At 42.7% G+C, this 12,083-nt stretch overlaps 1 protein-coding gene across 1 annotated transcript in view; it reads right to left on the reverse strand.

Moving 5' to 3' along the window:
- The window catches only part of LOC138293277 (pancreatic alpha-amylase-like), a 28,277-nt gene extending 19,812 nt beyond the window's left edge, over window positions 1-8,465 (reverse strand). Inside the window, exons 1-3 of the mRNA XM_069232414.1 lie at window positions 8,268-8,465; window positions 4,299-4,445; window positions 47-244 (exon numbers count right to left, since the gene is read on the reverse strand). Of these exons, the coding sequence (XP_069088515.1) occupies window positions 47-244; window positions 4,299-4,445; window positions 8,268-8,435 (513 nt within the window). The 5' untranslated portion in view covers window positions 8,436-8,465. The remainder of the gene's footprint in view (window positions 1-46; window positions 245-4,298; window positions 4,446-8,267) is intronic.
- Between the last annotated feature and the right edge of the window lie 3,618 nt (window positions 8,466-12,083).

Here is a 12,083-nt window from a genome sequence, read left to right on the forward strand (position 1 = left end):
CGACTATATGTACATTCAAATTTACCATTTCTCATGAAATACTTAACTCGTAGGCATCGTTATAGTTGTGAATTTCTCCATCTGATGTTTTACATTTACCATCATTAAAATCCAAGCCGGAGTATGGGACTTCTGGAAAGTTCCTGCTTCCTGTATTAAAGTAGCTTCCACATGTACTATGGGTACCAGTTCCTCCACCTGCACCACACATGTGGTTAATGATAGCATCCACGTAGATGTGAACCTGCAAAATTATAATTAGTTTCTGAATGACTAAATAAAACACAAGAAAAACCTTTCAAGACTTTGCGAATTACCATTACTGTATAGCACGAGTTACATCAGATACAAAACACTTAGGTAACCGTAGATTGATACTTTTAGAAGTCACCACGCAAATAATGGCAGAAAATATCCAGGGTCAAGGCGTCAATACCGACTATTAAAGTGAAAAACGTGTCACTGAAACAAACAACAGAACTGACTGCTTCACATCCGTCATATGCTATTGCAGGTAATGACTTCATGGACTACTGGGTTGTAATTATAGTTCATCTTCAAACAACTGAAACATAAAAAGGACCTGCTATTTTTTACAATGCTAACAGTTCTTTTATTATTAATAAGTATATATTTATGAATATTATATGGTATATGGTATATGGTTGTTCCATATCTGTACATTTTATGCTGGGATTTCCAAGTAGTTTAAACTTAGGGGCTTTTGTAATTTCATTGCTGCTCAAGATATGACAAACAACTCATCACTAAACTTCATTTGTCATGATAATATGAAACGCACACGAAAAGCATAATGAGCAAAAGAAAACGCCCAAACATGACAACGGACATTTTTCAGTTGTGAGGGAGGGACTGGCAAAGATTGTCATATATATAGTTATAGTGCCACATTCTCAAAGCCATTACCACTTGAAAGTTCATAGGCATGGCATAACTATGTAAATTCACAATCCATTTTGTGATTCACAGATGCTGAATTTGCTTTCATAAAAAGGATTTATGAAAATATTACGCAAGTATTTCTAAGGCTTTGCATCTTTAAATCTTCTGCAAGAAGCCGGATGTCAGTGTTTCAGTGCAGGGATGTCCAGTGGAGTTCAGCAACTCAGACGTAAACGTTTAAAGGTGTGCACAAACCTTTTCGTGACTCATTCCCACTCTGAAAATAGTCAAAGATGTATTTCTGTCAAAGGAAAGAGTAAATACCTTTCCATGGGGGGAATGGGCAGCGAACACCTAAAAAGGAGTGCAGGGCAAAGGTTTTCCTCCCCAAGGATAAACATTTTCTCCCAAAAAAAAACAATCCACTAATGTAAAGGCATTTTCGCATGCAGAATTGTACACTATTCCCTATCTTGTCTTACATGTAAATGGACATCCAAAACCCATTTCCAGGACTACGATTGAACATCTTCATGAATTCAAAACGTGCAAATATTTGTTCAGAAGTAAATTAATAAGTTCAAATGTACATATAATTTTTTTTAACAATCGTCCCTCAGTGTTCTACAACACAAGCTCCTTAGTCAATTATCCATCGGTTATCTCTGCAGTTTAATGCACTTGACAACCACATCATTGAAGCTTGTGTTAATGGTACCCAAACTTTCTAACAGGGACTACTTTATATACGAATTTGCACGATGCCAAATTCATTCTCCACATGCTTCTGTATCCACTTTAGATATGTAACTGTGGATTTAAAGTCTGCAGGGTGAGGGTGGATGGAAAAAATAAATATTTTTGCTCTTGTTCGTGGAGTTTCAGTTCCTGTAATAAAATGAGTGTGTTTTAAACTTGCAGTTCATTTTTCAAGCAGTTTAGGCAATGCATAGTGACTTTTTGGGAGTCTGGATTATGGTACAACTCCCATAACCCGTTTGCACTGAATTGGACAATAGCCCTATTGGTTGCCATTGGAATTTAAAAAATAGGTGTGCCACAGTGATCTTGATGGCCTTGACAGCAGGTCCTTCCGCTTATTTCCTCACATTTTAAAGATACATTTGATAAACATGCAAAAACACATGTTGCTAATTACATGCGTTCCATTTCCTGTGGGGGGCCCAGGGGACGCAGAGGCAGTTGTTTGGTGCGGTGATGGCAAAGTGTATGCAGTGATAGTCGGTCCAGTCTGGAGTGGAGGTACTCTTGAAGGGTATCCGGTTGCTTGCGGTAAAAATGGGGTCTAGTGTGTGTCCTGCGGCATGCATGGGTGCAGTGATCAGTTGCTTGAGGCTAAGGGTGGCAAGATTGTTGAGTGGGGAAGTGGTGTTTCAGTCGTTGCGGTCTTCAAGGTGGAAATTCAAGTTGCCCAGGAGGAGGTATTCAGTGGATGCCAGGGCGTGGGTGCTGGCGATGTCTACAATGGCGTCGATGAAGGCTGAGCAGGGGCCAGGCAGTCTGTAGACTAGGGTGCTGCGGAAGGAGGAGTTGTGGGTGGCATGTATCAGGAAGTGTAGGTGTTTCATTAAGGAAGTGTAGGTGTTCCTCCGTGTTGACTGTGATGCGGAGTGAGGACTTGTGTACTATGGCCAGTCCTCCTCCCAGACGGGAGGGTCGGTCCTTCCTTAGGAAGTTGTAGCCATTTGGGATTGCGATTGCGCGGTCCGGTCCGGAGGTAGGGTTGGTCCAGGTCTCAGTTAGGAAGGTGATATCTGGATGGTTGGAGTCGATTAGGTCCCAGAGTTTGGTGGTGTGCTTGTGAAGGGAGCATATTTTCAGGAGGAGGCAGTTGATGAGATTGTGGCGGGCGTCAGTGGTTTCAGGTTTGGAGTGTTCCGGTTGTCTATTGTGGCTGAAACTGAAGTTGAAGCTCTGGCAGGAAAAAGATCTGTGGATATCCTTTGATGATGCGGTGCAGCAGGTGCTGAGACGTCCGTGTTAAGGTGGTGGAGGGTCTTGCTATCGTAATGGAGGGTGGCCAGGGAATGGCTCATTGGAGATCCAGGGCTTCTGGCGCTGGGCACGGGGGCAGGGAGGCAGGCATGCAGGGGCAGCAGCAGTAGGGGAGGAAGAGGGGGTCAGAAAGAGAGAAAAATCAGAGAAGAGACAGAAAAAGAAAAATAAGTTAAAAAATGAGGTAAAAGGCAGAAGTTAAAAGCAGGAGTAAGAAGAGACAGAGAAAGACAGAAGATACTTGTGGATGGCCACCAGGGATGAGGTGCAGGCAGAATCCTGTGGGTAGAGGATGGCCTCAAACTGAGAGTCAGGCAGACTCCCAGTTCGTTCCCTGAGGCAGAGGTAGCAGCAGCAGGAGGAGCTGGGGAGGGCAACAAATGGTGACCAGGAGGTGAAATTGTACACGTAAGGAATTTACAATAGGGAGAGGACCCTTTTATTGCCAGGGGTGAGAAATTAAAGAAGAGTCTGAGTTGCCATTAAAATCTTCTAAAATAAATGAGAAATTACCAAAGAATTGGAAGCTCTATGTTTGAATCTCCTGCTAGTTGCTCACACCCCTTTCCCACATTTTCCCCTGGAGACGGTGACTGCTTTCAAGCAGCTCAAGTCCCGAGGGAAAATATGTCCAAGTCTGCAGAGCTGCCAGAAATGTCTAAATCCTGATGCGGACATTAAGGCCTTCATTATGAACATGGCGGTCTGGGCCGCCATGCCGGTAGTGTTGGTAAATACCGTCACCGGCATGGTGGACCAGACCACCATATAATAAACGTGGCAGAACTGCAACTTTTGTAACTCCACCATTGCCAGGCTTCCAACACCAGGCAGCCTGGCGGTGGTGGAGTTACATATCCGACAGGGCAGCACTGCAAGCAGCGCTGCCCGCCGGATAATGTGTCAGGTTCCAACCAGCCTTTCCCTGGCGGTTTAGCCCGCCAGGGAAAGGCTGGTGCAATGGGTGACTCGGGCCCCCATACACCGCCCCGTCAAGCATTTCAGTGCCCGATTTACGGGCAGTGAAATGCGTGACGGGTGCTGCTGCACCTGCCACACTGCTACACTGCCGCAGGCTCCATTTGGAGCCGTCATCAATGTTCAGGCCCTGTATTCAGCTGGCCGGCTGGTGGAAACTCTGTTTCCGCCGGTCCAGCTGAATGTTCTTAGTGTGACTGGTGGGGGGTTCTGCGTGCTGTCGGTGTTTTGTTGACCGCCAGCACCAAGCTCAGCAGGTTTTCCTGCTGAGTTCATAATGAGGGCCTAAGTCCTTGACCGACCACAGTGGACATTTTGAAAAACTTGTAATGAGGGCTTTGGAAAGCATGCACTTGTCAGTGGTAACCTGTATTTATACATCAAAGTTTATTTGTACTTACTCCAACATTGTTGCACCTGGTTACCATGTCGCGGAATTCCTGTTCATTTCCTGATCGGGTGCATAGCTTGTAACTGATAGGTTGATATCTTTCCCACCAAGGTCTGTCTGGATTAGTGACAACGATATTTTCATTTGGAGGAGAGACCTGTTAATTAAATACATATTTTGAAGGTTATTTTACAAGGGATTCTGCAAGCAAAAGGCCTAATGCCTAGTGTACATAAAGAGACTTAGAGGCATATTTAAGAGCCCCTAGCACCACTGCAGCATCACTTTTAGTGACATTCCGGTGGCGCTATGCCCTGCGTCGTATTTACAAGGTGGCGTTAAGCCAGTTTTTGTGGCTTAACGGCACTTTGTAAATACAGCCCCTTCACATGCAGTACTTTGCGTGGAAGGGGCATGCAATGGGTGTTGCTGTGGGCGTGCCACAGAAACACCCATTGCATTTTGACGGTGTCTCAGATTTACAAGATTTCGTAAACCTGAGGCAGCACCAAAATCTAACACCACCCCAGGGGTGGCGTTAGCAAGGCGCTACAAGGAGGAATACTTTTATTGATCTCATTTTTTATTTTTGTATGTGTGCTGCATTCTGCAGCATGCATAAAAAGAGCAAAATGCCAGAAATGGTTGTTTATATGCGGGAAGGTGTCCCTTCCTGCATATAAACAATCATTTCAAAATGATGCTTTGGCACTTCTGTGTGTGCTGCATCCTGCAGCACACACAGAAGTGTCAAATCGACATTACTGATTGTTTATATGCAGGAAGGGACACTTTCCCACAAATAAACAATCAAACCCTTCAACACAGACATCCTTGCAGGAGAAAAACACAGGGGTGCACCGTATTCAATTAAATACGGCGCATCCTTGCATTTTGAAAATGACGGCGCGCAGCACTGCCAATTTTAGCACAGCATCATGTTCTGTCCATTTTCTTTTAAATATGGGCCTTGATGTGTTAAGCAGGAGTGTACAGAGTCATGTTTTTGTAATTTTGAGTCTTGCCTTTAACTTCGTTGTTTCACAAATGCATTATAAAACAAAGGGTCGAGAGACGAGATAAGTATGAAATTGTTTACAACATCCTATTGTTACTTCTGAATATATGTTTCTTCCTCTATTCGAAATTCAAAGTGATCAACATGTTCTTTCACAAGAGAAACAAAATGACAAATTAGAGGAAAGACAAAAGTGTCTCTGATTATCATGATCAATTATAAATAACATCGAACCATAGTGCTTAATATGCCTCACTGCGTACTAATCCTGTTGGTGCAGGCCACAAATTATTAGGTCCCCTATAAGTAAGAGGGTGACTCGTACTGGGCATGCACTCCTTACAGACGTACTGCCAGAATATTCAGTTTTAAATATTGTGAGAGTCTGGGGTCGATATGTTTGAGGACTACATTTGTCAAAATGCTGGCATACAACTAGCACTGCAATATTTACCACACCGCACACTAGTAGTGTACCTCTGGCTCTCTATGGGGAGGATCTCCTCCAGCCTTTGCTGGAGCCTAAGCTGAGGGTGCTGTCAGCAAGTGACCCCTCCTACGTGAAACGTAACAGCACTCAAGCAAGACAGAATGCTAGAAACAAATTTAGCTGTGGACCAGCTATTGGAACAGTGGACCCTTCCTTGACCACAAGAGTCCTTTAAATTACATTGTAATAGGAAAAATTATACTGTTGCAAATCTGACCTCGTGTAGCATCAACATCTGTCAGCCCTTCCCTCTCTGCCTTTCTTTTGCCCTGAAATAAACCTAGTAGCACTCTGCCTAATGCGTCTCTTAAGGATCTCCAGGCTGAGCTTCCCCCAAGATGTGATAAGTGGTGAATAACAGACTCTGCTGTGAGCCTTTACCCACTGGCAGGGCGCCCACTCCATTTATTAAATAAATAACCATGCCTCTGGAATGTTCTGAAATACTAACTCCACCAGATTATTAACTGTAAATCAACAGAGGTTGGGCCCTCTGCTGATAGTTCCAGTGGTCTGTCTAATAATTTATTTTTAGGAATGGTATAGAAAGGACCACAGATAAAACATGCAGAGCTTCTTGTAACGGGCAAACGTGAAGAGACTCCACACACACACACACACACACACAAAACATGCACACATGCATACTCACACACACACACACACACACACACATATATGTGTCCCACCATAAAACAACATGCACTCCAGGGTTGCTGTGCAGGTGAAATTACGTTAATGGGCTATTCAAACCCGATGGGTTTTGTCCATGACTTGGCCTTGGGTATGTGTACTTGTAGTCGTACCCTTTTTTTCCAATTCATTTATTTCATTATTTCTTCAATTCTTTTTCTCTGATCAATTTCCTTCAGGCCTGTTTCCTCTTTTAGACCTAAACGGGCAGGCTGCCACCCTTCAGATCAGAGACCAAGGAATTGATATCCGAAATCCCACAGGGATCATCCCTCATCCCCACCCGTTTCAACAAATACATGGCACCGCTCGCCAACAACATCCCATCACAAGACATCACCGTCATCTCCTACGCCGATGACACTCAACTCATCCTCTCCCTGATGGACAAGACAACCACCACCAGAACCAACTTTGCCAACTGCATGACCATGATAGCAGACTGGATGTAAACCATCTTCCTACAGCTCACCTATGACAAGACAGATGCACTGGCCTTCAGCAACAAGACCTCCCCATGGGACTCCAGCTGGTGGCTGTCGGAGTTAGGACCAACACCCACAGACCACGCAAGAAATCTAGGGGTTATCCTAGACAACAATCTCTACAGGATAGCTCAAGTTAACACGTGTGCAGCTCCTGTTTTCACATCCTACACATACTACAAAAGATCTTCAAATGGTTGCCTCAGAACACCAGACGGCTGTCAAGCAACCACTCATACCAGCAGGGTGGACTAGAGCAACACTCTATTTGCCGGAATTGCCAAACAACTCCTACAGAGACTCCAGACCATCCAGAATATCGCTGCAGGACTCATACTCAACCTACCATGCCACACCCACATCACACCACACTTTGAGAAGCTCCACTGGCTTCCCGTTTACAAACACAGACAATTCAAACTTCTCATGCACACATACAAAGCCCTACACAACACAGGAGCAGAATATCTGAGGAGCTGCATATACTTTCACAAACCCAGCAGACACCTACACTCTGCCTCACTCTCACTCGCTCACATTCCCCTAATCCCCAAAATCAGAACTGGAGTTGCTCATTCTCCTACATCGCACCCAAGAAATGGAACGACCTCCCTCAACACATCAGAGCCTACTCCTCATTTCTTGAGTTCTGCAAGAACCTGGAGACTTGGATTTTCCTATAAGCACCTTGGGGACCACACACATGCACACCTGCATTCTTGGATAATTAGTAGATACCCTCTTGGGTGATTAGTGCGCTGTACAAATCAACATAACATAGCTAAAAAGCCCTACTTTCTGTTTTTCTTGTAAAGTGTCCTAACAGACATGGTGATGGGGCAAAAGGAGAGGCCAGGAGGAACGTAGCTGGGGCTCAGAACCCAGTAGATCCGACCCTGGTGACACCCCTGCTTGTTGTATGACCATTCATCATCAAAAGTTAGCACAAAATTAGTTTTCTCCAAACACACATTCTTTAATACGATTCTCTGTCATATCTGACACACCTTTTGTTGAAATAGCATAAAGGTGTTCAGTTCAATATTGGTCATTATGTGTTTCTGCTTGTAAAATGTATTGGTGAAACTGTGTGTTTTTTATATTACTCAATGAAAGAAATTATGCTAAGGTCTTTAATTTCAAAATATAAGATAGACGTTATTCCTATTCATTTTGGGATATTCTGCAGACCGGTGCTTCCGGTTTTCTTTATAAAAGCCAACATCACAAAATACGACCACAATTAAAGCTTCTGGCTGTTTTTCATTTAGTAAAGACAATGTTGCCACCTACCTGAACACCACCAAACCCATTGGGCCCTAAGTACCGCTCACATTCACTTGCAATGTCGGCCCAGCGCCATTCAAACAAGTGGACGATGGAAGTTCTTCCAGATTTGGTATTGGGACTATACTGAGCCCAGCAGAGCCCGACGGCTACCAGAAGCAGGAGGAGCTTCATTTTGCTTCTGAACAGAATCAGGCACAGTCCTTTCTCTATTTATAGTCCTTTAGAAAGATAAGGCACGTTTCTCATATCACATGTTGACAGAAACCTGTTTCTATATTGGAAAACCACGCAACAGATGGAGATAACAAAGCAGCTCTCACAATTAAATACACATTCTCGTGGGTGCCTCCATATGGCACTACCTTCTTTCAGAGGACATCAAGCTTCACATGCAAAATGCTTATTTCATCTAAGTAGTGCTAACTATTGAACTGTGATCTGTATTTGTTTTCATTGATTAACAGGGTAACTGAGTTCTACAAATCGATCACCTCTGTCCTTCAGTCCAAAGCAGCATTCCAGCACACCACCACAAGCCAGTACTTAATTTGTGCTTGTTGTTTCCGGTGCTGAGCACCGGCACTTATTTGTGAGGGCCGGGGCTTATTCTTATGCCGCAAGCATTTGCTGCGAGCAAAAGACACATATGTGAAAGACGTAAGAAGGAAAAACTAAAAACCGTCATAAAGGGAGAAAGTAGAACGTTGCAGGATGAGCTGAAGGGGCAGGGGTGGCCGTAAATGGATTGAAGAGGCCATAGATGGCTTCAGGATTAGGCTGCCTCAGTATTCAGTGCTGGCAGATTTAATTACAGCAGCCTAGTGTTTAAGGGAAGGGCTGTGAGCACCGGCACCGGCACCTCTTGATTTACAAATTAAGCACTGCCACAAGTAGGAACTGAACTAAAATGCCACATGGACAAGTTACTACTGAAAAAATCTTTTGTAAAGAGACACTGCTGTTTCTTTGAAAACAAACCCTTCTCTTGCATGGTTGAACCATTTTAAGTCAAAACTCTTTAAAGTGTACTGGCCACTGTTTTAGTGAGTTTCTTCTCTCCTTACTATTGTGTTCAACTTTTGATGAAATAAGAAAATGTAGTGCAATGTACTTTAAAGCACTTTAGTCATATCTTCACTGTGAAAGTACACCTGCCGCTCTGTTAAAAGACCACTAAACAGAAGATGCAGCTTGCTGCAGAAATGACGTAGATCCTACTGTCCTCTGCCTTGCCCCTCGCTGCAGTTCTGTACTTGTGGAACGCGCCAACACAGGTGGAAGGGCCATTGGGATAAAAGGAGACTGTACTCCTGCTCCCTGTCTCACTCGGCTCTAGGAGCCGGTCTTGTCTAGCTTTCAGCTAAGCCTTAGGTGGATCCAATAGGCCGTTAAGGCGGAGAAGTAAACATTACAATATAAATATTGAAAAGAACCATGTTTATGAGTGTAGGCTTAGAAAATAAAATTTCTAAGGCTTCATTGATAGACATGGTAACACCAAGGCCAATGTGCTCCAAAGAATGCCGGTCATGGCAAGTAAAGTGTGTGTTTTAACTTTATTTTTATCAAGCTAAGTGTTAACTATGCATAGTGTTTAGGATTTATTTCCCATATATCACCTGGCGGCACATCACATCCTGGCCCCATATTCTTACACATTTAGCTAACTGTTGATTTTCATTACCTAGCTGACAGTGCACAATGGGAAGCAGCCGCCACCTTTCCTAACCTAACCCACCTAGTCTACAATGAAGTGAGAAAAGAGGTTGAGGTTATTTAAAAATCATATGTTTGGAAATGATTGTGATTTATTTGATCTAACCAAAAACAAAGTTTGTTGTTGAACTTATTTATAGAATTTTAAGAAGTAATTCAATATTTATAGGCCTTACCACCATTACCAGCTCCTCATGGGTTGGACGCTAGAGATTGACTGTTTTACAGAAGCCTTGGCTAGTCTAAACATGGCATTTTGCAGATGAGCCATGTATAGTCATGGAATGCTTTAACTATAATATTTGTGATCAACCTGTGGATACACTAGTTAACTTACATGTAGCTACCCTTAAGGAGCTTATTGCTAAATGCATTTTTGGTAAGACTGAGGACATTTATTTAAGGCATCGAGCTGGATGCATGACCATTTCATTTTGTGAGTCACACTTAGAGACTCACAAAATGAAATGTACAAATGTATCTCAGACACATTTAGCAATTCCCAATGGGTTCACAAAGACCTACCTATTCCTACCTACCTCACTATTCACGAGGTAGATCGCAATTTGAGACCCCATTGGGAATGGTCACACTCACAGTGATAGTGGCCTGCTGAGGACAGCAGATCACCATGTTTGTGACTGCTTTTTAAATAAAAGTTTTTTTCTTTGAAGTGCAGTACGTTTTCCTTAAAGGAAAACAGAATGAATTTCAAACCAAAATATGAAAAGTTTTCTTTTCATCTTTTCAGAGTAGGCAGTGGTCGGTGGGACCACTAACTGTTCTGAAAAAATATTTTCACTTGCATTCACAAAGGGGAAGGGGTCCCGTGGAGACCTCTTCCCGTTTGCGAATGGTTTACTACCAACTTGAAGTTGGTGGTAACTGCAATTGTTTTGCGACCACATAAATGGCCACAAAACAATCTTACATGGCCCTGCTACTCACTATTAAGAAAGGACACCCGTGGCATGACCCTCTCTAATAGCGATCACCGAATTGCAAAATGGGGTCTCTACATTGAGAAATGCTTTTTTTCTGGTAGCAAGCATTGTACATCTGGCCCTGAATTATTATCAGCTGTTCCAAAAATAAGTTAAAGAACAGCATTCAAGACACCTGAATCTCTCACGTTTGGAGACATTGGAGAAAGCCAAAACCTTGTAGAATAGTCCATTGCTTCATTCAAAAAGTTAAATGCAGATTATTCAGTCAATCAAACGGCTGCTATTTCTGACAAGAGTTTTTAAGTCTCATGTAAAAAACATTGTGGTTCTAAGACTCATCAAGCTTCATTCAGATCTTGTTCTACACGAGGAAAGGAATGCTCTAAATGTAGAAAGGTGTAGCATTATGCATATGTTTAGGGGTTTCTTGAGGATTTCAATGCCGCAGGAGGTGAATAGTCACGATGAGTCAAAGAGCAGTTCAGGCTTGGTGTAGTGCATGAACCTCAAAGAATAAGACACACCTATATGACACTGACATAGCAGTTAAGTGTCCAGAGATTAAGATAACGTCAGATGACATCAATAATTTGAATTCTTATGTGAGAATGGTTTTTAAATGAGAGGGTGATCTAAAGAAATCTAGATGTTTCAAAAGCAATGTTGTTGGCATTGATAAGAAATCTTACAATCCACCAAATTGTGTAACTCAAATTGATGGCAGAGAGGTTGAGGTTATAACTGGTTGGGGTCTCCAGTTACTATTTTATCAGATATATATTTTCATCAACATTGGACTGATAAACTGCTGAAACCTAATAATGTTAAAGTGTATGCTGATAAGAAAAACAGAATGTTGGGGTATTTTATCACCACAATTAGTTAATAAACTAGATGCATTTTATGTATCATGCATGTCACCATTGATGGGCAGTATGTTTTAGGGTGGTAGTAACAGAGCAAGACAGGAATTGCACTTATTCCTGGCACCAAAGTATCATTGATAATGTTGATAAATATGGATACTGAAAGATAATGCATGGAGATGCTTTGAAAAGTATGTCGGAGAAACACAGATCTGTTTTTCAGAAAGAATAGGATTAAGTTGTTTCACACACAACACTGTGTTCAAACATGACACTGTAACAATTATAAA

Source organism: Pleurodeles waltl, chromosome 4_2 (genome assembly GCF_031143425.1).
Source record: "Pleurodeles waltl isolate 20211129_DDA chromosome 4_2, aPleWal1.hap1.20221129, whole genome shotgun sequence".
In the NCBI taxonomy this organism is placed as follows: Eukaryota; Metazoa; Chordata; class Amphibia; order Caudata; family Salamandridae; genus Pleurodeles; species Pleurodeles waltl.